The sequence below is a fragment of the Danio aesculapii genome, chromosome 18, assembly GCF_903798145.1.
Source record: "Danio aesculapii chromosome 18, fDanAes4.1, whole genome shotgun sequence".
In the NCBI taxonomy this organism is placed as follows: domain Eukaryota; kingdom Metazoa; phylum Chordata; class Actinopteri; order Cypriniformes; family Danionidae; genus Danio; species Danio aesculapii.
The window spans coordinates 36408385-36431023 of NC_079452.1; the positions used below are offsets into that span (position 1 = coordinate 36408385).

At 34.1% G+C, this 22639-nt stretch overlaps 1 protein-coding gene across 1 annotated transcript in view; it reads left to right on the top strand.

Moving 5' to 3' along the window:
* Positions 1 to 22639, top strand: part of LOC130245362 (voltage-dependent calcium channel subunit alpha-2/delta-1) — a 220288-nt gene that overhangs the window by 124349 nt on the left and 73300 nt on the right. The window contains 8 exon segments of the mRNA XM_056478029.1: positions 5490 to 5648; positions 8163 to 8267; positions 10868 to 10946; positions 12512 to 12561; positions 12652 to 12735; positions 12828 to 12905; positions 17070 to 17144; positions 20201 to 20275. Coding sequence (XP_056334004.1) covers positions 5490 to 5648; positions 8163 to 8267; positions 10868 to 10946; positions 12512 to 12561; positions 12652 to 12735; positions 12828 to 12905; positions 17070 to 17144; positions 20201 to 20275 — 705 coding nt within the window.

Consider the following 22639-nt stretch of genomic DNA (forward strand, 5'->3'; position numbering starts at 1 on the left):
TTTCTTAGTATGTAAATTTTACAATATTATACTGAAGTAGCAGAACAGCCTATACTTGGTGAGTTAACTTAATTCATGTTGTCCTGACACAAATCACTTTTTTTTACAGTGTGAACATCTAAGGCTTTAATCTGCTGCTGTATGTTCTTGTCAGATTAGCTTGTTTTTGTTGTTTCTGGAGTGTCAGATCAGTGTGTAAAAGCCCTGCCCTCTATTAGAAAGCAGAAGCTGATTTGTATTTAAAGGGACACACAAAAACTGTGTGTTTTTGCTCACACCCAAATAGCGGCATATTATATGAGCAATAATAAAGGATCTGTGGGTTATTTTGATCTGAAATCTCGCAGACACATTCTGGGGAAAACAGAGCTTTGTTTTTGGTCGCTGGAAAAGAGGCATAATATGTGACCTTTATTTCTTAATATGTAGATTTTACAATATTATACTGAAGGAGCAGAATAGCCTATACTTAGTGAGTTAACTTAATTAATTCATGTTGTCCTGACGCATATCGCTTTTTTTACAGTGTGAACATGTAAGGCTTTAATCTGCTGCTGTATGTTCTTGTCAGATTAGCTTGTTTTTGTTGTTTCTGGAGTGTCAGATCAGTGTGTAAAAGCCCCGCCCTCTTTTTGAAAGCAGCAGCTGATTAGTATTTAAGGGGACACACAAAAAGCGCGTGTTGTTGCTCACACCCAAATATTGACACATTTTATGAGCCATAATAAAGGATCTGTGGGTTATTTTGATCTGAAATCTCGCAGACACATTCTGGAGACATCAGAGATTTGTTTTAGGTCGTATGAAAAGAGGCATAATATGTGACCTTTCTTTCTTAGTATGTAAATTTTACAATATTATACTGAAGTAGCAGAACAGCCTATACTTAGTGAGTTAACTTAATTCATGTTGTCCTGACACAAATCACTTTTTTTACAGTGTGAACATGTAAGGCTTTAATCTGCTGCTGTATGTTCTTGTCAGATTAGCTTGTTTTTGTTGTTTCTGGAGTGTCAGATCAGTGTGTAAAAGCCCCACCCTCTTTTTGAAAGCAGCAGCTGATAAGTATTTAAGGACACACACAAAAAGCACGTGTTGTTGCTCACACCCAAATATTGACACATTTTATGAGCCATAATAAAGGATCTGTGGGTTATTTTGATCTGAAATCTCAAAGACACGTTCTGGGGAAAACAGAGCTTTATTTTACACCTTATAAAAAGGGGCATAATATGTGACCTTTATGTCTTAGTATGTGAATTTCACAATATTATACAGAAAGAGCAAAATAGCCTGTACTTAGTGAGTTAACTTGTGCATGTTGTCCTAACACAAATCGCCTTTCTACAGTGTGAACATGTAAAGCTTTAATCTGCTGCTGTTTGTTCAGATTAGCTTGTTTTGTTGTTTCTGGAGTGTCAGAGCAGTGTGTAAAAGCTCCGCCCTCTTTTTAAAAGCAGAAGCTCATTTGCATTTAGAGGGACACACAAATGGCGTGTTTTTGCTCACACCCAAATAGCGGCACATTTTATGAGCCATAATAAAGGATCTGTGGGTTATTTTGATCTGAAATCTCACAGACAGATTCAGGGGTTCACGCTGCCTGTATCGTTAACTTGCGTTACACTAGGTCACTATCCTAAGAGACACAGTGAAAATGGACCTCATTAAGTCTCAACCTCTGTTTCTCAAAGAGTGAATAACAAAAATCTTACCTGAGATGTTGTGTGGGAGCTCGAGTGCCCAGTCATTTTGCTCTGCGAGCTTCCTTCAGTCAGGAATCAAGATCTCATCATGCAGGGTGCACTGTTTGCGATCGATGGCTCTCGCTTGTTTATTAATGCCTGTGACAACGGTGACGTAATTTTGACAGTGAAGTGTCGCTCTTTGATTAGTTCTCGTAATCAGGTCATTGTGTCTGTGGTGAAACTGTATTTCAAGTCGTAAAGTACACCCACCGTAAATTTAGAAGTCGCATACAAACAGACGAAGAAAAAGTCGTATCTTTGTCTCTTCTAATCACAGATTTTGGAATTGTACCCTCGTATAATTACGAGTACGTTCTGTTTTCCTTTACGGTTTTAAAATTACAGATGCATGAATTTTATTTAGCACGAAATATTTATGACGGCAATTTTATTCCATTATATTAACAGTATTTATTCCATTTTATTAACAGTAGAAAAAAAGAGACAGATTTAAATGGCAAGTGTGAACAGTAATGTCTCTCCTTCATCTACTTGTGATTAGATCACGCGAAAACACATCTTAATACCAGGTGTAAACATGGTCTTTGTCTCTAAGGAATTCAAAGTTGAAAAGCCCTTGCAAAGTCAACATGAATGAAAACCGCATTAACATTAACTGAATTTAAACTGGCAATAGAATAAACAGGGGTGATATGAAGGTGTATTTTGCTTGCAAGTGCCCTAGGAATTGCATCATGGGCTTTTTGGTATCCCCTGGGAGAGCTGGAGTTGTAGTAATGATTTAAATTTTTTGCATGAGCCTGCACATACCTCCTCATTAGCTGTAATGGGGCTATAATTGGCTCGTACCTGTTAATCATTCTGACTTTTCTCATTGTTAAGGTTAGAGGAGGCGCCGTCCCTGGATAAAGTACAAATTGGAGGCCAATTAGGCATCAGAGGAACTTTGTTTTTGTTGCGAGCACTGTTCAAGATGTTAGACACAGTCATCTATTATCTACTTTAAAACAAACTCGAAATGAAAAGTACCTCGTTTTTAAAAGCAAGCAGTGACATTTTGACTCAACTTTCAACAGATGTCTTGAATAAATTTACCATATTAAAAAAAAGTCAGAATTGTGATAAGTAAATACTATCACTATTACTACTACTACCACTATCACCACTACTACTACCACAACCACTACTACTACCACTACTACTACTACTACCACCACCACTACTACCACCACTACCTCTACTACGACCACCTCTAGCACCACCACTACTACTACTATCACTACTACCACCACCACTACTTCTACTACTACTACTACTACTACTACCACCACCACTAATACTACTACTACTACCACCACCACTACTACTACTACTACTACTAGCAGTAGTACTGCTACTACCACTTCTACTACTACAACCACCACTACTACTACTATCACCACTACCACCACCACTACTACTACCACCTTCACCACCACCACCACTACTACCACCACCACCACCACCACCACCACTACTTCTACTACTACTACTAATACTACCACCACTAATACTACTACTACTACCACCATCACTACTACTACTACTAGTAGTCGTACTGCTACTACCACTTCTACTACTACAACCACCACTACTACTACTACTATCACCACTACCACTACCACCACTACCACCACTACCACCACCACCACTACCACCACCACTACTACCACCACCACCACTACTACCACCACCACCACCACTACTACTACCACCACTACTACTAACTATTACTACTACTACTATTCCTCCTACTACTACTGCTACTACTACCACCACCACCACTACCGCTACTGCTGCTGCTGCTGCTACTACTACTACTACTACTAATAATAATAATAATAATAATAATAAAGTTTTGTTTCTTAAAATCATAATCCAAGGCACTTGAAAAGTAGGTGAAAAAGTTAAAAAGTGTTTATTATCATGGCTATTGTTTTAAAATAGCAGCACTATTGGAGACTTTAAATTAAATAGATAATTTTGGCCTAACTCTCTTCATGTTCCATGGGCAACTTTAAAATATAAATGTAAAATATTCATATAATTAACTTTAATAAATTTATTTAATTAAAACAATAATTGAATGAATGAATGGTTTCAGTTTCACATCATTTTTGCAAATGTTACTTTTATACTGTTTTTAATCTCATATTTATTTTTATTCATTCTCATTCATTTTCTTTTCGGCTTAGTCCCTTTATTAATCCGGGGTTGCCACAGTGGAATGAACCGTCAACTTATCCAGCATATGTTTTACGCAGCGGATTCCCTTCCAGCTGCAACCCATGTCTGGGAAACATCCATACACACTTATTCACTACGGACAATTTAGCCTATATAAAATTGATATAAAAGGCTTTTTTTTTTTTTTTAAAGATGACGGCTTAAAAATGACTCGTATGGAGAATGAAGTCACACACTTTGCTCAGGTGCGATTTTACTTATTTTTTTCACAGACTTCAACAGCGTTAAAATCTTGATGCTTATGTGGGTCTTGTCTATCAAATCTGATCTTTAATTTGCATTTTATATTGGATTTAAGTCAGGTGATTGGCTGGGCCATTCTACAGCTTGATTTTCTTTCTCTGAAAGCATTTTAGAGGTTCCTTGGCTGTGTTTTGGATCATTGTCTTGCTGAAATGTTCACTCTGGTTTCATCTTCATCATCCTGCTGATGTAGATGTTGAACTGAAGCAGCTAATATTAATTAAAAATGATGAAGGGCAGAGGGTTGTTGAAGAACTACTGGGAGAATTCAGCTGCTGTCTGGGCTTTCACTGCCTTTCCACAGCTCCCTTTCTTCATGTGTTCAATACTTTTTCCCAGCATAATTTAATTTTATTACACATAACTTAATATATAAACTAATTGCATTTGTTTTCTTTGCATATATGGATTTCTTTGGTTATCAAGATCTAGTAAAAAAAATCAAGTCAACAGTGCCTTTAGAAATATGTTTTCTGAGAAAAATGGTGATGTGTTCAGGACTTATTTTCCCTGCTTTATATACACATATGATATATTTTACATATTTTTATAGTGTATTTATTATATATATATATATATATATATATATATATATATATATATATATATATATATATATATATATATATATATATATATATATATTATTTATTTTTTTTCCTCAATATAAATATCCTTTATGACATTTCCTCTTCTTTTTTTTTTTTCTTCTCCAAATTGTGCATGAAGGCTAACAGGTTAAAGTAAAACCACTTAATTTTTAATCCTCACATTTATTATTTTTAAAGACTTTGTACCTTAGTTGTAGACCATTAGAGTCCACTCTATGCCACACACTGTTTGTCCTTCTTTTCTCTCTCCTGCATTCAATCTCCCTTCTCTTTCCTTCCTCTCGTCTCCCCGAGTCTATTTTCTTGTTCTCAGTCTGTCCTCGCACACACTCCAGCTTTGAAGTAACAGGTTCAGTGAGGTCAGCCGCAATAAGTGACAGAACACAGAGAGCCCTATCTGAACAGAAAATTACAAACTTGTAAGGGTATCCAGCTTGTCAACTCAAATTAATTTCATCACCGAACCGCAACACACGCAACACTCTCCAGCTCCTGCACAGATTCCAACCATACTATATGGATCTTTTGAGTCACAAAAACTTTGGTGTGATCCAGAAAAGTCTTGCTGGGAATGCACAATGAGAAGAGCAATGATTTTCCACTCACTGTATGCCTCCTTCTCTCCTTTTTCTTCCACCAGTTTAACACAAAAGTAAATAACACAGCATGTTTCGACCACCTGGTTCAAGCCAATGTTCGCAATAAGAAGATCCTGAAGGATGCAGTGCAGAACATTACAGCCAAGGGCATCACCAACTACACAAAAGGCTTCGAATTTGCCTTCAATCAGCTTTCAAATGTAAGATTTTTTTACTTTTTTAGTTTCGAGACAGTGTCTATTAAAAAAAAAAAGATATATATATATATATATATATATATATATATATATATATATATATATATATATATATATATATATATATACTGTATATATATATACTGTATATATATATATATATATATATATATATATATATATATATATATATATATATATTTATATATTTATATATACAGTTGAAGTGAAAATTATTTGCCCCTGTATATTTTTTTCCCAAATTCTGTTTAATTGGGATTTATTTAAAAAAGAAAAAAATTCAAAGGAGGGCTAATAATTCTGACTTCAACTGTACATGTATATTCAGTCTTTTATCTCATTCCCCTGGTGATGCAGTGATAGATTTTTTATGGGTGTTTCTCACTGCTAATGTTTTGATTGTTCATTTTTGTTTTCAATTTTTTTTTTTTTTACTAGAAATTTAAATGTAATAGTGTGTTTATATTATACAGTAATATAATAGGGTGTTTATTTGCTTTTTTATCTACTGTGATTTAAAATTAGACACAATTTTAATTCCTGTAATCATGATGCTACATACTCAGGGTGTCCACGAGGTCTTAAAAAGTCTTAAAATGTCTTAAATTAAAAAAAAAAAAAAAACTTTAAAAGGTCTTAAATTTACTGAAATCATTTTAAACTGGCCTTAATTTCCGTCTGTCTATTGGGCTAACCAATCACCAATAATCCATCTCAGTAAAACTGTAATTATCTTCCTTTCAATAACATTTGTTTTGCATTGTTGTGCATAACTTTAGTTTATTGTAGTTTTTTTAAATTGTATATATTTACTAGATTTTGCTTGTTAAGACACATTTAAAATGTGTGGTTAAGAAAACTTTTTATAAAAAAAGTTTCAAACGTTTTTATTGGTCCAAACATGCCATTAGAAAAAATCCTTAGCCCTGTATAAGTCTGATTTGCTTCATAATGGTTTTAGAAAGGTCTTTAAAAGTCTTAAATCTGACTTGATCAAACCTGCAGAAACCCTGACAATGTACATTAGCCTGACCAAATTTAAAGGGATAAACATGGGTTTTGAATTCCTTTTTTTTAATCAACATAAAAGAAGATATTTTAAAAAATGTTGATAAAACTGGTAGCCATTCACACCCATATTACTATGGAATTCAGTGGTTACCGGTTTCCAGCATTCTTCAACATATCTTTCTTTCATATCTTTGTGTTCAATAGAAGAAAGACACTCAAACATACTTAAAACTATTTGATTGTGAGTAAATAATCACATGATTTTAATTTCTGTGTGAACTGTCCCTTTGAATTAGATTGCATGATTTATAGGTACTAGTATCTATTAACCACATACTATATCCTAAATAATAGATAATAGTAATTATGTATTAGATACTAGTACTTATTTATTAGGTACTATGAATACTATATATATATATATATATATATATATATATATATATATATATATATATATATATATATATATATATATATATATATATATATATATATATATATATATATATATATATATGACTTTAGTTTTGTAAAGCTACAAAAAATATATACCTGAAGAAGACAGGCTTAATACTGATATAATGTACAAGTAGAATCTATAAGAAAAAAAAACAACTTATGAACTCTGAAGTGAAACTCTAAACACAGATATAAGAACAGTAACTAGGTGTCACTTTTATTGTATCAATCCCAGTCGTTATTCTTTAAAAATGCTGTTTTTTTAGTGCATAAAACAACATTTTCTTAAAGGGGAAGTTCATCCAAGATGGTAAAATTCGGTCATTTACTCACCTTTTACTTGTTTCAAACCTCGTGACTTCTTTTGAACACAAAAGTTTAACTCAAAAAAACTTAAAACTGGTAACCATTAACTTGCATGTGCTTTCCGTTTATGGATGTCAATGCTTACTGGTTTCCAACTCTCTTCAAAATATCTTCTTTTTGTGTTCAACAGAAAGAAGGAAACTCAGAAAAAAATTGGAACCACTTGATGGTGATAATAATAAGTTTAGATTACAACTGTGTCTTTGAGACTGGAGAGGGCATGATGGGAAGTTTGTTGTTCTTTCTAAAGAATAAAGACTCAGGGAATATTTGAAGGGAGATGAATATTCAAAAATGTTAAATCAGTGTTAGTGGTTTAATCCAATATAAAGATGGTTAGACCGACAGGATACATGAAAGGCCACATAAAAAGGCATAGCGCGACTTTGTCAGTCACGTTGGCAAAAATGTCTGACGTGATAAACACCATTGTACTTTATAGTAAGTTGTAAATTAGATCATAAACAGATTTAAGGCGATAAATATGTCCCTAATTCACAGTTAAGGTGCTATACTTCTCTACTGAAATCATAAAATCGCATTTTGGCGACATTTGTTCATTAAGAGCTTGCTCTGGGTTATCAGTAGTATTGTTGTGTTATACTGACCTCTGCCGTTCATTGTGTGTAACTGCATATGAATTTGTGTATATTTTAGCCAAACATCTCCAGAGCAAACTGCAACAAGATCATAATGCTGTTTACTGATGGAGGAGAGGAGAGAGCGGAGGAGATCTTCAGCAGACACAACATTGACAGGAAGGTGTGTGTCAAGTTCGCTATGAAACAGTTTGGTAACATTTTATAATACAGTTTATATTTGTTAACAATAAGAAAACCTTTAGTACTTCCATACATATTCGTCGATTGTTAAATGGTTAGTTCACTCTAAAATCAATACTCTTTCTTAATTTACTCACTTTCCGCTTATTTTAAATCTATATGAGTTTGTCTTCTGTGATTTTATGTTTAGAATGACGGTAAAACAGTTAAAAGGAAACATTAACTTATAGCTACATAATAGGAATGCTCATATTCACATGAACTAACAGTGAACAGGTATTTTTATTATCATCTTAAGGATTTCTTTTTGTAGGATCATGTAGAAAATGCATAATGGCGAGCCATTTTGACATTTCATCAATAGCCCATACTAGTATCTATTTCCATGTTACTTGTGCTTATTTATCAGATACTAATGTCTTTTTCCATTAGGTACTAGTACTTATTCATTAGAGTGCTTATTCATTCGATACTAGTACTCTTTTAAAATATACTAGTGCTTACTCATTAGACAGTTCTTTTATTAGATAGTACTCATTCATTAGATACTAGTACCTATTAAATAGATACTAGTACTTATATATTAGATACTAATACTTATTCATTAGATACTAGTAACTATTCATTAGATACTAGGATCGATTTACAGTTTTTTTCCAATTGTTTACACACATTTTCTGAAAGCATGTCTCATATTGTCAGAACTCTACACACAAATAAAAACACACACACACACACACATTGGGCAAAACCCTTCAATTCTCCCGCAAAATGAAACTTTACATTCAAAACAATGTGGTTTCTTCTCAAAGTGTGTTTAGTGTTCTCCAATCACTGTGTGTAATGTTTTGCAAAAACTGTGAAGCTGACAACGTGCTTAAAGTTGTGCAGATCTGGCCTTGTGTTTTGCTCCTTGAGTGTATGGTTTTGCTAATTGTGGGAAAAGTTTAATTTTAGTGTGTTAGCAATCATGAAAAACTGTTATAAGCACTATATCTATTAAATAGATACTTGTATCTAATGAATAAGTACATGTACCTAATAAATAAGTACTGGTATCTAATACGTAAATACTATTATCTATAAATTATGTCATAGTATCTAATTAATAAGTACTAGTACCTAATGATTAACTACTAGTATATAAAAATAAGTACTAGTCCCAGCTGCAATACATACTAGTCAAAACTGAATAGTTGATATGTCAATGACAGATCCCATAGAAATCAATGGGCAAATTTTACATTTATTAGTAACAAAAGAATAGTCACTTGTCACTATTTAAACAAGTACTAGTATCTATTTAATAAGAATTAGTATCTAATTAATAAGTACTAGTACCTATTAAATACTAGTATTTGGTGAATGAGTACTAGTATCTAATAATAAAACTAGTGTCTAATGAGTAAGCATACATATATTTTAAAAGAGCACTAGTATCTAATGAATAAGCACTGTAATGAATAAGTACTAGTACTTACAGTTTTCCTTAGTTGTTTACACACAATTACTTTCTTCAGACACAGTGACTGCAACATGTTACTGATTCACCAACCCCCTGAACCAATTCTGCTAAACTACAGGCACAATTCCAGCTTTACACTCAAATTGCAGGTTTAAAACACACTTTTTTCAAAACACTCTACACAATTCTGTGCATTTGTGTGTTTTGTATAAAAACAATATTCTGAAATATTTTACAATGCACTTATGTAGGCCTATGTACTGCCTGTAGTAAGTGTAACACTGAACAAAAAAAGGCTTACAGTGAGTCGTTGTGATGAATGGAGAAGATGTGGTCATTATATTAAAATACACAGAAAATGTGTTTTACATTAAGCGATCATCAGTGATCAACTGGTTGTTATAAATGTCTATTCATGTGATTGTTTGTGTGTTTTTTGAAAACAAATTACCATTTTGAGAAGAAACCACATTGTTTTGTATGTAAAGTTTCATTTTGCAGTACATATGAAGGGATTTTGCCATATGAAGGGTTGTGTGTGTGTGTTTTTTGATGTGTGTAGAGTTCTGACAATGTGAGATATCCTTTCAGAAAATGTGTGTAAACAATTGCAATGGAAAAGATACTATTATCTAAAAAAAAGCACTAGTAACATGAAAATAGATACTAGTATGGGTTATAGATTAAATGTCAAAACGACTTGCCATAAATGTATTGCTTGTTATAGGCTAATGTTGGTTATTGTTTAATGCTGCTAACAATTTAAAAAATATATGGTTAACAACATTTGAGGTCACAAATAAAAATATATAAGCTACAATTCACTTCAAAATAAAAGTTGAAATTAAATATGTATTTGTTTATTCCTGCATGTATAAACACGTGTATGATAGGCAGGTATGATATATGCATTGTATTTTGTAATAAAGATGATATTAGTGTATATGCAATAATACATTCAGCGTTCAGCGTGCTGGGTTGTTGTAACTCAACATTGACTCAAATATGAATAAATCCAACTGGTTAAAAAGTGTCATTTAAATTTAATTTAAAAAATAAATCTCGGTTTTGTTAAGATCACCCAGCATTTATCAGAGTGTATCCTTTAATTGCAGGTGCGCGTGTTTACATTCTCTGTGGGTCAACACAACTATGACACTGGGCCTATAAAGTGGATGGCCTGTCAAAATAAAGGTGCGTTTCATTTGCTTAATCTGTGTTCGCCTCCTAGTGGCTGAAGCACAGAAGTGAACCTCTCATCTCACAACCTTCTTAAGTACAGTCAGCACCAGTGTTGCCAACTTATCAATTTGTTACTAGATTTAGCAACTTTTCATAGCACCCTAGCAACTTTTTTTTATCCAAAAAGCGCCTAGCAACAAATGTAGCAATTTTTACAAAGTGACTCAAAAGAGCAGTGGCTGCAGCCTTCACTCAGTCGAGTAAATAGGGTATATGCCGAAGCATGCTAATAGGACTTTGAATTTGCCAGTAACCTGGGTTAAGCGCTTCCGGTCAACTGTATGCCAATGCAAAAATCGGCGCATTTAAGGTCAGTTTTCCGTAAAAATCAACGGTCTCCAGTGGCTGAGTGATATCTGATATAAAGTGGGTCTCAGATTGTACAAGAAGCACTGCATTAAATTGCATTCCCCCCACCATGTCTTTATAATATGAGTAGGAGCGTAGCAACCGGGGGGGACGGGGGATCCGTCCCTCTCACTTTTAGAGACAGACCATTTAGAAACAGGTGATTAATAATTATATGAAGGTATGATCTCACATAACCGACCCCCCCATTTTTAAAATGTACGCTACGCCCCTGAAGCATTCATTTTACCCCATTATATTCAGTGGAGCTTCTGCGCTAGCCTGCCGATTTTGACGGTCGCGTGCGAGTAAACGGCTTTTTGTCATGTTTTACGCTTGAACAACTAAATGAATGCCAAAGTTTATTGAACTGCAAGTATTTTAATTACATTACAACGTCGATGCTGTAAAAGGAACCGTATAAAATGGGGAAAAAAATCACAATAACAGGTCACCGGAAGTTTATCAGTATGGGAAAAACACTAGCTCGGCATGTACCCTGTTGCTAGCTCAGATTGTTTTTTATAACTGTTAATTTACTGATATTTGTTAACATGTATAATTGTTGGTAATTTAGGATTAAGTAAATTCCATTAGTGCTATAATTGTTGTCACTTTCACAGATGTGTTAATTTCATAAGTTAAAAAGAGTAAATGTTTAAAAGAACGTAACTGTTCATTATCAGTGTTATATTTAAAAATTCTTATCAAAACGTGTTTGTATTTTACAAATAGTCAACTATATTTTTCATACAACTCTAAATGGACATATTTCACATATTGTTTTTGCTGAGATGGCCAGTCAGTTTGAGAAAACATTAATCATTTTGTATACTACATAAAGATGTGGTTTTGAGTTGCGATTACGCAGTGACATCATCACGCAAAGTAATATGTTTATAAGAACCTATTTATTGTGCATCTGGATGTAATGTTTTAATATAATATAATACACAGCGTCTCAGAGAGTAGAGACATGACAGGCTTACGCTTGCCAGATACTACGTGATGATGTCATTGATATGCAAATTAGTGCGTGATGTCATTTGGCAACATTTAGCTACTTTTCGGGGAGTCACTGTTCAGCCCTGGATTGCTGCTAAACACACACACACACACACACACACACACACACACACAACAAATAACAAATGTTAAATGTTTTCTAGGATACTTCTACGAAATCCCTTCCATTGGAGCCATCCGCATAAACACACAGGTTTGTAAGTGTTTCAGGTGTGGTTTGTTTGCTCTTGTTTAGGATACTGTGAAGGATGACCTACATTTGATTGTGTTCACTGTTGTTTAGGAATATCTAGATGTTTTGGGCAGGCCGATGGTCCTTGCAGATGCCAAACAAGTGCAATGGACCAATGTTTACCTGGACGCTCTGGTACAGCCTTTTTTCAGCCAGCATTATAGTAATCTGTTGGGGTGATCAGAAATAGTATGCTTGATTGTTTTCTGTGTTGCTTCTGTCCTCAGGAGCTGGGCCTGGTCATTACAGGTACACTGCCAGTGTTCAACAAGACCAAATCCACAGAGGCCAGATCCCGGAGCCAGGTAAGTCCTGCATTTAGCTGGATTGAAAACTGTTTAATTAATTTCATCTTTAATTCTATAGCGCTTTTACAATGTAGATTGTGTCAAGCAGCTTAACATAGATTAAGTCTAGTAGATTGAAACTGTTTTATTCCAGTTTTCACAGAAGTTCAGTGTAATATAAATTTCACTGCTGAAAGACAAAACACTGAAGAGCAAATCCAACAATGTGCAGCTCCACACATCCCAAACCAAGCAAGCCAGTGGTGACAGTGCCAAGTAACAAACTTTACCAATTGATGAAAGTAAAGGAAAGAAAAAACAGACTAACTCTTTTTTTTTTTTAATTATTATTACTATTATTATTATTACTATTATTACTATTACTATTATAATAATTATTATTATTATTCCTTGTTGTTTTAAACTTAAAAGAGAAACTAATAACTGCAAAAATATTATATTTGTGCTGCTTCAGAGGAAAACGAGTGACCAAACTGGACAGAATTTTAAGTTTTACTGTATAAACAGCAAAAATTAAAATTAGAGAACAGACTACATTTGAAGGTCACTGCTTGAATCCTGTTTGAAGCTGTCCTAACATTTCTTAAAGAGCAGTTTTTAAAACATATTTCATGCGTTCTGAAGCACAGTATAAAACACATAAATCAGAGACTTAAAAAAGAATTTAGGGAACACTTTCAGGTCCTGTTCTGCACCTACTATAGTGGTAAATACCTTGGCGCACTAAGCAATATTTCACTCTATCCACTTGTAAAGTCATGATGTATGGGATACTGTTTCCGGGTCCAAGCCTCTACTCATTAAAAAATGTAAAAAAAAAAAGTTGTTTATGACAACTTTATAATCTTATCACACATCAAAGTGATCTTTTAAAATATTTCCCAAATAATGTTTAACAGAGCAAGGAAATTTTTACAGTATGTCGGATAAAAAATTTTCTTCTCCAGAAAGTCTTATTTGCTTTATTTCGGCAAGAATAAAAGCAGTTTTAAATTTTTTAAAAGCCATTTTAAGGTCAATATTATTAGCCCCCTTAAGCTATTTTTTTTTCCGATAGTCTACAGAACAAACCATTGTTACACAATAACTTGCCTAAGTACCCTAACCTGCCAAGTTATCCTAATTAACCTAGTTAAGCCTTTAAATGTCACTTTAATCTGTATAGAAGTGTCTTTAAATAAATCTAGTAAAATATTATTTACTGTCATCATGGCAAAGATAAAATAAATCAGTTATTAGAAATGAGTTATTAAAACTATTATGTTTAGAAATGTGTTGAAAAAAATCTTCTCTCCGTTAAACAGAAACTGGGGAAATAAATAAACAAACAGGAGGGCTAATAATTCTGACTTCAACTGTGTGTGTGTGTGTGTATATATATATATATATATATATATATATATATATATATATATATATATATATATATATATATATATATATATATATATATATATATATATATATAATATTTTAACAATTTATAAAACATACATTTTTTTCTGGCCATCTGATATTATGCACATATATATTGAAATTATGTTTTGAAAGTATTCTGTAAACATTTATTAGTACCATTTGTTGAGCCTCTCGGTATAGTCTGATAGAGCACTTGGACCTGGAATCTGCATCATGTGGCATCACACTTAACAAGCAGATAGTGTTGGATCGAGTCCCAATCCATGCTTGCAGCTAATCAGCAGTAAGGGTCGTGTCTAAACATTATACATCAAATATCAGAAAGGGACGATGTTTGGTAATGTTTTTTATTTTGGTGCTTTTACATATCAACATTATTTAGTAAAATTAATTTAGTGCACATTTAATTACCCAACAAACATTATTTAACTGGCAGCTGAACATATCAGTTTTTATTTTCCAAGAGGGTGAGCCATTCTTAATGACTGACAGCAGGTTGTCCAGAAAGAACCTTTCAACCATAGAAAGAGAAGCTGCTCTCTCCAAATCTTTGATTTTAAGAATGTTGTATCTTCATGCTGTGTTCACCCCAGATGCATCTTCCACAGATAAATCACACTATTCGCGCATAAAAAGAGATGTGAGCATTTTGAGTTTACTCCCTTCATTTATGCGTTAAATTCGCTTCATTCATGTGTCAAATTCACTTCACAAGAGTTGCAGATTTTTCATCATGGGCGGGGGTTCTATCTGCCCAGTGACTCCAGTTTTGTTGCTAAATGGCTAACATGGATTTTATTGAGAGAACTTTAGGAAGGCTGAAAAACATTGTAGCTTCATTCAGCTCCAAGTCCACTAGATTGTGATTTCAGAGGTGCACCCAACTCTGTGAGTTCATCAACTCCTTCAGAAACTGTACCTGGATGATGGAAGCTTTCAGCAGAGCTTCAGACTGAGCCAAGTCCAGTTTGATGAGCTATTCTTTCGCGTCAGCAGGAAGTATTCCCCTCGGGACAACAACAACCGGCACTACATCATAATCGTGCCACATAGCAAGCTCCTGATTGGTTAATGCGGTGCGAATGTCTGCTAAAGTTCAGATTTTTCAAGTTCATATTTTTCGAGAAATGTCACTCAAGCTTGACGCTTAATCCATGTCTGGTGTGAACACACCATTACAATGTGATTTACTGGTTGAAGTACACTGAAAGAGAAGTTCATAAAGGTCAGGATAAGGTGTAATTGGTTAAACACTGCAGCTGGAGTTGCTCACCGATTCAGCACTAACACTAGAACTACTGAGGAAGTCATCAATAATAGGCAATATTACAATAAGATTGCATTTTTAAGGAATGACTTCCTAAAATGTAACAACAGACATTCAAAGCTTAATTCTAAAATCTCAATTGAAGATTTGGATGGAATATCATGTGACAAAAATCCAATTTGCAACAGTCAGGATGACCTCACAACAGTCAGAATGACCTCCCTATCCATTCAACTAATTATAGGATTCTGGTAGTTCCAGTATTAAACAGGGTAGCATCTGTATCTTTATCTATCTGGATTATGGAAAAAATTATCTGTTTATAAATTGTTCTTCCTTTGAATCTATATAACAAATCAAGAACAATGTGTCAGACTGTGCAGCAAACGTCAGAAGCAGGAATAAAACTTGAATGAAGACAGAGCAGAACACCAGATGTGTCATTAACAGACCCAATACTCTATTCATAGCTAGATTCTTGGAACAAGTTGCTATTTTTGTCACGTTTAATGGAGATAAAACTACTACTGACGCAAACATGTAAACTTCATTATCTCTTTAATGTGTTAACCATGCGGACAGCGAACTTCTCAGGAAGACTACGATAGAAACAGATATGGAAAATAAATATCTTTTCCAGTTTGGGGGGTCATTGAGGATTTGTACTTTGTTGATCAACTGAACCGAATGACCTTTTGAAAGTTTCATTATTTTCCTCTCACTGACTGCGTCACTGGTTTTTTAATAAGACTTAATATATCCATTTCCAGGATGGATGACGTACGTTGAGGCCCTTTAGACGTGACTCTCTACACAATTTAATAGAAGTTGTTTTGCACAGTTGCTACAGTTTTCATGTTGTTGTGAATTTTTTTAATATAATTTTTTTATTTCTTTATTTTTTTATTTGAATATGCGAGTAGTACACAAAATGGGATCACATACAACGAAAACAAAACAACAACAAAAACATGAAAGAACAATGTGTGTGTGTGTGTGTGTGCGTGCGCGCATGCATGCATGCAAAGATAACCAGGTGGGCGGTCAGAGTACATAATATGGAAAAAAATCATAATAAAAAAAAATATATATATATATATAAACAACATGTATAACAGTTATTAAATGAAGCAAATAGCATAGATTTAAATAAAATAGAAAAAAATAAATCAGTGGTACGGCGTGACAACAATGATAGCAATGTAATAATGACAGTAAAATGAAAGAAAGGACAACAGTAATAATAACTGACAATAATAATAATAATAATTACAAGTACTACACCAACTACTACTACAGAAAATAACTATTGTTACGACTACTGCTGCTGCTACTACAGCCACAGCGACGACTGCTACTACAATGTCTACTACTAATATTATTTCACATTGTTGTTGTGAAATTTACATAAAGCTTTCTTGTTTTTTGCCTTATGTCTATAAATATCATGTTTTTTACCTCTTTTTTTACATTAGAACCAGTTGATTTTAGGAGTGATGGGAGTGGATGTGTCTCTCGATGATATTAAAAGACTGACACCTCGCTTCACGGTGAGTACAACAGACTAAACATTTCAGCTCTAATACTTTTAGGCATACTAAATACTTTTCAGACATTTGTTTTGGTTCTTGTGAAAAAAGCTGTCACTGTTTACTCACCCTCAAGTCATTCAACATAAGATAATATCAACATAAGGACCTATCATGCTATTATATAATTATAATGGGTTTAAAATCAATTTTGTGGCAACAGTGTGTGAATATAGCCAGCCTCCAATGATAAAAAATAAATAATTCTCTTTTTTTTCATTAGACTCTGCATAAACACTTTGACATTCTCCCTTTGTATGTGTTATCAGAGGGGGAAAGCCCCGCCCGTTAATGACGACCTCTTCCTCATTAGCATGAGCATCTATCTAGTCCTGAGTGAGAAGAAGCCAACTGTCATTAGAGTTTTGAATCAGCTACTATGCTGACACATTGGTGTTTGTAGTTCTGCACTGTTTTGAAAAGAGCACGATCTCATTTGAACTTAAAGCGACAATCACCAAAATGGCACAATTTGGATCAAAGCCTAGAAGGTACAGTTTCAAAGAGTTAACACAAATTATATTTTGTATTTTTAGCTGAAAACAATATATATATATATATATATATATATATATATATATATATATATATATATATATATATATATATATATATATATATATATATATATATATGTATATATATGTATGTATGTATATTTGTATGTGTGTGTTGTGTGTGTATATATATATATATATATATATATATATATATATATATATATATATATATATATATATATATATATATATATATATATATATATATATATATATATATATATATATATATATATAGGTGCATTTGAACAAAACAGATTTATTAAACAGATATATTCATTAAAATATTTTAATCACAAAACATCATTAAAAATGCAAAGATAATACAATTAAATTCATGTAAGTATATTGCAAAAAAAAATAGAAACTACAAAATTTCAACAAAATTGTATATATTTTTTGTTTCTCTTGATTTTTGCTATTTTTGAAAATCGTATTTAATATTTTCCCTAACATATAAATTTGGCCTACTCATTTTTGAACCATTATTGTAAGTTATTTTATTAGATTAGCTCCAGATTTGGCTTCAGTACTGACTAATCTAATGTATATGCACAAATATAATATTGGAAATCATCCTGTAGAAAATATTCATTTAAATAAGAGATTTGTGGGGGGTGTACTCATGTATGCTGAGCACTGGATATACTACCTGGCAAAAGTCTTGTCATCGATCCCGTTTGTAAGAGCAACAAATATTAATTTGACTTCTAGATAATAATTTAGAAAAGTGGCAGAAGGTAGTTTTTTTCTGATGAATCATCTGTTGAACTGCATCCAAATAATCACAAATACTGCAGAAGACTAATTGGAACCTGCATGGACCCAAGATTCTAGAGATATCAGTCAAGTTTGGTGAAGAAAAAATCATGGTTTGGGGTTACATTCAGTATGGGGACGTGCGAAAGATCTGCAGAATGGGTGGCAACATCAACAGCCTGAGATATCAAGACATTTGAGCTGCCTATTACATTACAAACCACTGGAGAGGGCAAACTCTTCAGCAGGATAGCACTCCTTCTCATACTTCAGCCTCCACATTAATGTTCCTGAAAGCAAAGAAGGTCAAGGTGCTCCAGGATTGGCCAGCTTGATCACCAGACATGAACATTATTATGTCTGGGGTAAGATGGAGGAGGAGGCATTGAAGATGAATCCAAAGAATCTTGATGAACTTTGGGAGTCCTGCAAGAACGCTTTCTTTGCCGTTCCAGATGACTTTATTAATAAGTTATTTGAGCCATTGCAGAGATGTATGGATGCAGTCCTCCAAGCTCATGGGAGTCATACACAATATTCATTCTTTTTCCACTGCACCATGGCTTTATATTCTATACTGTACATTATTTCTGTTAAGCGACAAGACTTTTGCCTAAGCAAAGTCAGACCTTACTGTCCTAATTAAATAATTAAAAATCAAGGCATGATCATATTTTATTTTGGTAACACAAGCATAATCTAGAGGCCTTTGCCTTCCATATAAGCCACTTTTGATACCAAATGATCAACTAGAAGTCGAGTTATTATTTGTTGTTTTATGACTATATTACATTTGAAATATCTTAAAATAGAAACCAATTATTTTTAAATCGTAATAACATTTCACAGTTTTTACTATCACATTGTTCAAATAAACGCAGCCTTTGTGTGAACATGAGTGACTTCTTTGAAAAAGCATTCAAAAATCTGCCCAACCGCAATCTTTTGAACAGTAGTGTTAAATAAAATACAAAGTGTAAGATGTGTCGCACCAGTTTGCTGTCATAGACGACCGCCGAGCATTGAATGGCTTCAAAGGCCTGTATATGGACTTATAGTCACATAGGCTAATTGTATGGTACTTTAACACTACATATGTTCAGCTTGATAGCCCATTCACTTTCACACCATGAAAAAAAAAATACAGAAGAAGGAAAATCTGCTTTTGGGATGACGTTGGGGTGCGTAAACGGCGTCAAAGTTTTCATCTATTCCTTGAACGCCACATAATTCAGTTTATAAGGGAACAAAGCGAAACTCATGTGTTAGATGTTTTCTGTGCAGACTCTTTGAGTCTCCGTAATAAGAATAACACGGCACGCATAAGATAAATGCGCTATTGTTCTGCGGTCTGCCGTCTTGTGGTTTCGCCTTCTTACAGTAAGATCACTCTTAAGAGGACGTAAGCCCTTGTACATTACATCTGTTTGTACTTACATTTGATTTGTAAATGGTTGTGATTTTCTGTTAAGCTCAGAGGAATGTTTCCAGATGAACCGACACATTTGATTAACGCTAAGTGCTCGGGGTTGATTGACAGCTGGGTTCTGCGTCCTCCTGGGATGGTAGACAGTAACCCGCTAGTCAGGGATTAACCACTGCTTCGCTGAAAACCCAGGCCCATTTGGTCTGAGCAGGGATTTGGGTTTGACGGTGGTCTCGTTCACTGTTCTTCTCCTTTTTGTTTGTTTATTTCAGATCGGTCCTAATGGATATTATTTCGCAATTGATCCCAACGGTTACGTGCTGCTCCATCCAAACCTGCAGCCAAAGGTACCAAAGAATTTCTCCACCCACATACCTCAAATCTGATCTCTCTCACAGCACTTTTATGACATAGGGAGAGGTTGATTGTGGTGACTTACTTGTCTAATGTTATTGCGCTTGTGTCTTGTTTGACATTTGTGTTGTTTAACATCTGCACTGGAAAAGACATTAGTTCACTTAAAAAAAACCAGAGGAAACTCGTTGCCTTATAGTTATTAAGTAAACAAACTATGTGCATAATTATAAATGTTAAGTCAGTGGGTTTAGAGACTGACTTATTTAAAGTAAAATCATCTTGCTGCTTTTCAGGCAACAGGTTTACTGGTTACTTTTTACAGTGTCTAATATCTCTCTCTTTCTCTCCTTATCTTTATATCCACCTCCATTTTTTGTCTATGTGCTTCATTCTTATTCTCATTATATGTGTATGTAGGAGCTTTTGGGTGCCTTATGCACACAGATTGTTGCACCTAAACAACTTTTAAGTCCCAAACTAACCACTGAATATCTCACTATTCTGAAACATCAGTGCCTATTCACTTTTTTCAGCAGTTCTGGTTCCAGAAGTGTTTTTCCTATCCACCTTTTTCTTGTTTGTTGAGTCAACTTAAAAAAAGGAAAAAAACACTTGGTACACTTTAGTTTAAGTAACAACTCACACTAATAATATTGGTTATTACCTGCCTATTACTAAGATATTAATTGTTTATTAGTATGTATAAAGCATGATCTTATTCTACATCCCTAATCCTACCCAATTCGTTAACCCAACTAGCTTTTATAAGCAGTCTATATCTAATTAGTTATAAACAGTAAAATAGTAGTATATTGAACTAATAGTCTTAGTTAATGGTTTGTTAATGGGATGAAATGTCTCTTGTTGAAATAACTTCTCATTCAAGTTGGGTTGGCTTTTTTTTTAAGTAGCCTATAATCAATTTGCTCATGTTATCTTGGCTATTAGTGCTTAGTTTAGTCCATTTGTTTCAAGGTATCAACTGGGGAAACTATGTAGCTGAATTGATGTGCCATTCAAACAGAAGCAAATTTCCTTCCTTACAACAACAAAGCGTTTTTGTAACACTTTAGTTTAAGTACTTTCTCACTACTGGCTTATTACCTGCCTATTTCCAAGATATTGCCTACTTATTAGTACTTATAAAGTATACTTTTATTCCACATCCCTAATCTTACCCATGTAACTATACCCAACTTCTAGCTTACTAACTATTATTGATGACCAACTGAACTTCTCTGAGCACATTTCTAGAACTGCCCGATCTTGCAGATTCGCACTCTACAACATCAGAAAGGTCCGACCCTTCCTATCTGAACACACAGCTCAACTCATTGTTCAAGCTCTTGTCCTCTCCAAACTGGACTATTGCAACTCTCTGCTAGCCGGGCTACCAGCTAGTTCTATCAAACCTCTTCAGCTGCTTCAGAACGCAGCAGCACGAGTGGTCTTTGATGAACCCAAAAGAGCACATGTCACTCCGCTACTCACCCGTTTGCACTGGCTGCCAGTTGCTGCCCGCATCAAATACAAAGCTCTGATGTTTGCTTACAAAGCGACCTCTTGCCGTGCTCCTTCGTATCTGCTCTCACTTCTGCAGATATATGTGCCCTCCAGAAACTTGCGTTCTGTGAATGAACGTCGCCTCGTTGTTCCATCTCAAAGAGGGAAGAAATCACTTTCCCGAACTCTCACATTCAATCTGCCCAGTTGGTGGAATGAACTCCCTAACTACATCAGAACAGCCAAGTCCCTAGCTGTCTTCAAGAAACGACTGAAAACGCAACTGTTTAGTCTCCACTTTTCCTCCTAATCTGCAATTGCCTCTCTGGCTATACCACTAACTGCGCCCTCTTTCTCTCTCTCTCTCTCTCTCTCTCTCTCTCTCTCTCTCTCTCTCTCTCTCTCTCTCTCTCTCTCTCTCTCTCTCTCTCTCTCTCTCTCTCTCTCTCTCTCTCATAAAAAAAAACAAAAAAAAAAATTTCTACTAATGTTTTTGCTTCTTAGACTTTTACACGCCTGAAACTTGTCTATAGCGCTTGTTCACTGCTGCTCTTATAGTTGTGTAAATTGCTTCCTTGTCCTCATTTGTAAGTCGCTTTGGATAAAAGCGTCTGCTAAATGACTAAATGTAAATGTAAATGTAATAAGCAGAAAATGAAGAGTTTATTGAGCTAAAAGTTTTAGCTAATGGTTTGTTAATAGCAACAGTTGTATCTTCATTTAAAGTGACTATAAGTCAACTCAAAAGTTTTTCCTTCCTTTTACTTACAAACTAGCAAGCAATTTACTGTAAACACAAACTCACAATGTAAAATTTGTCAAATAAAAACACATTTATATATAAAACAGAC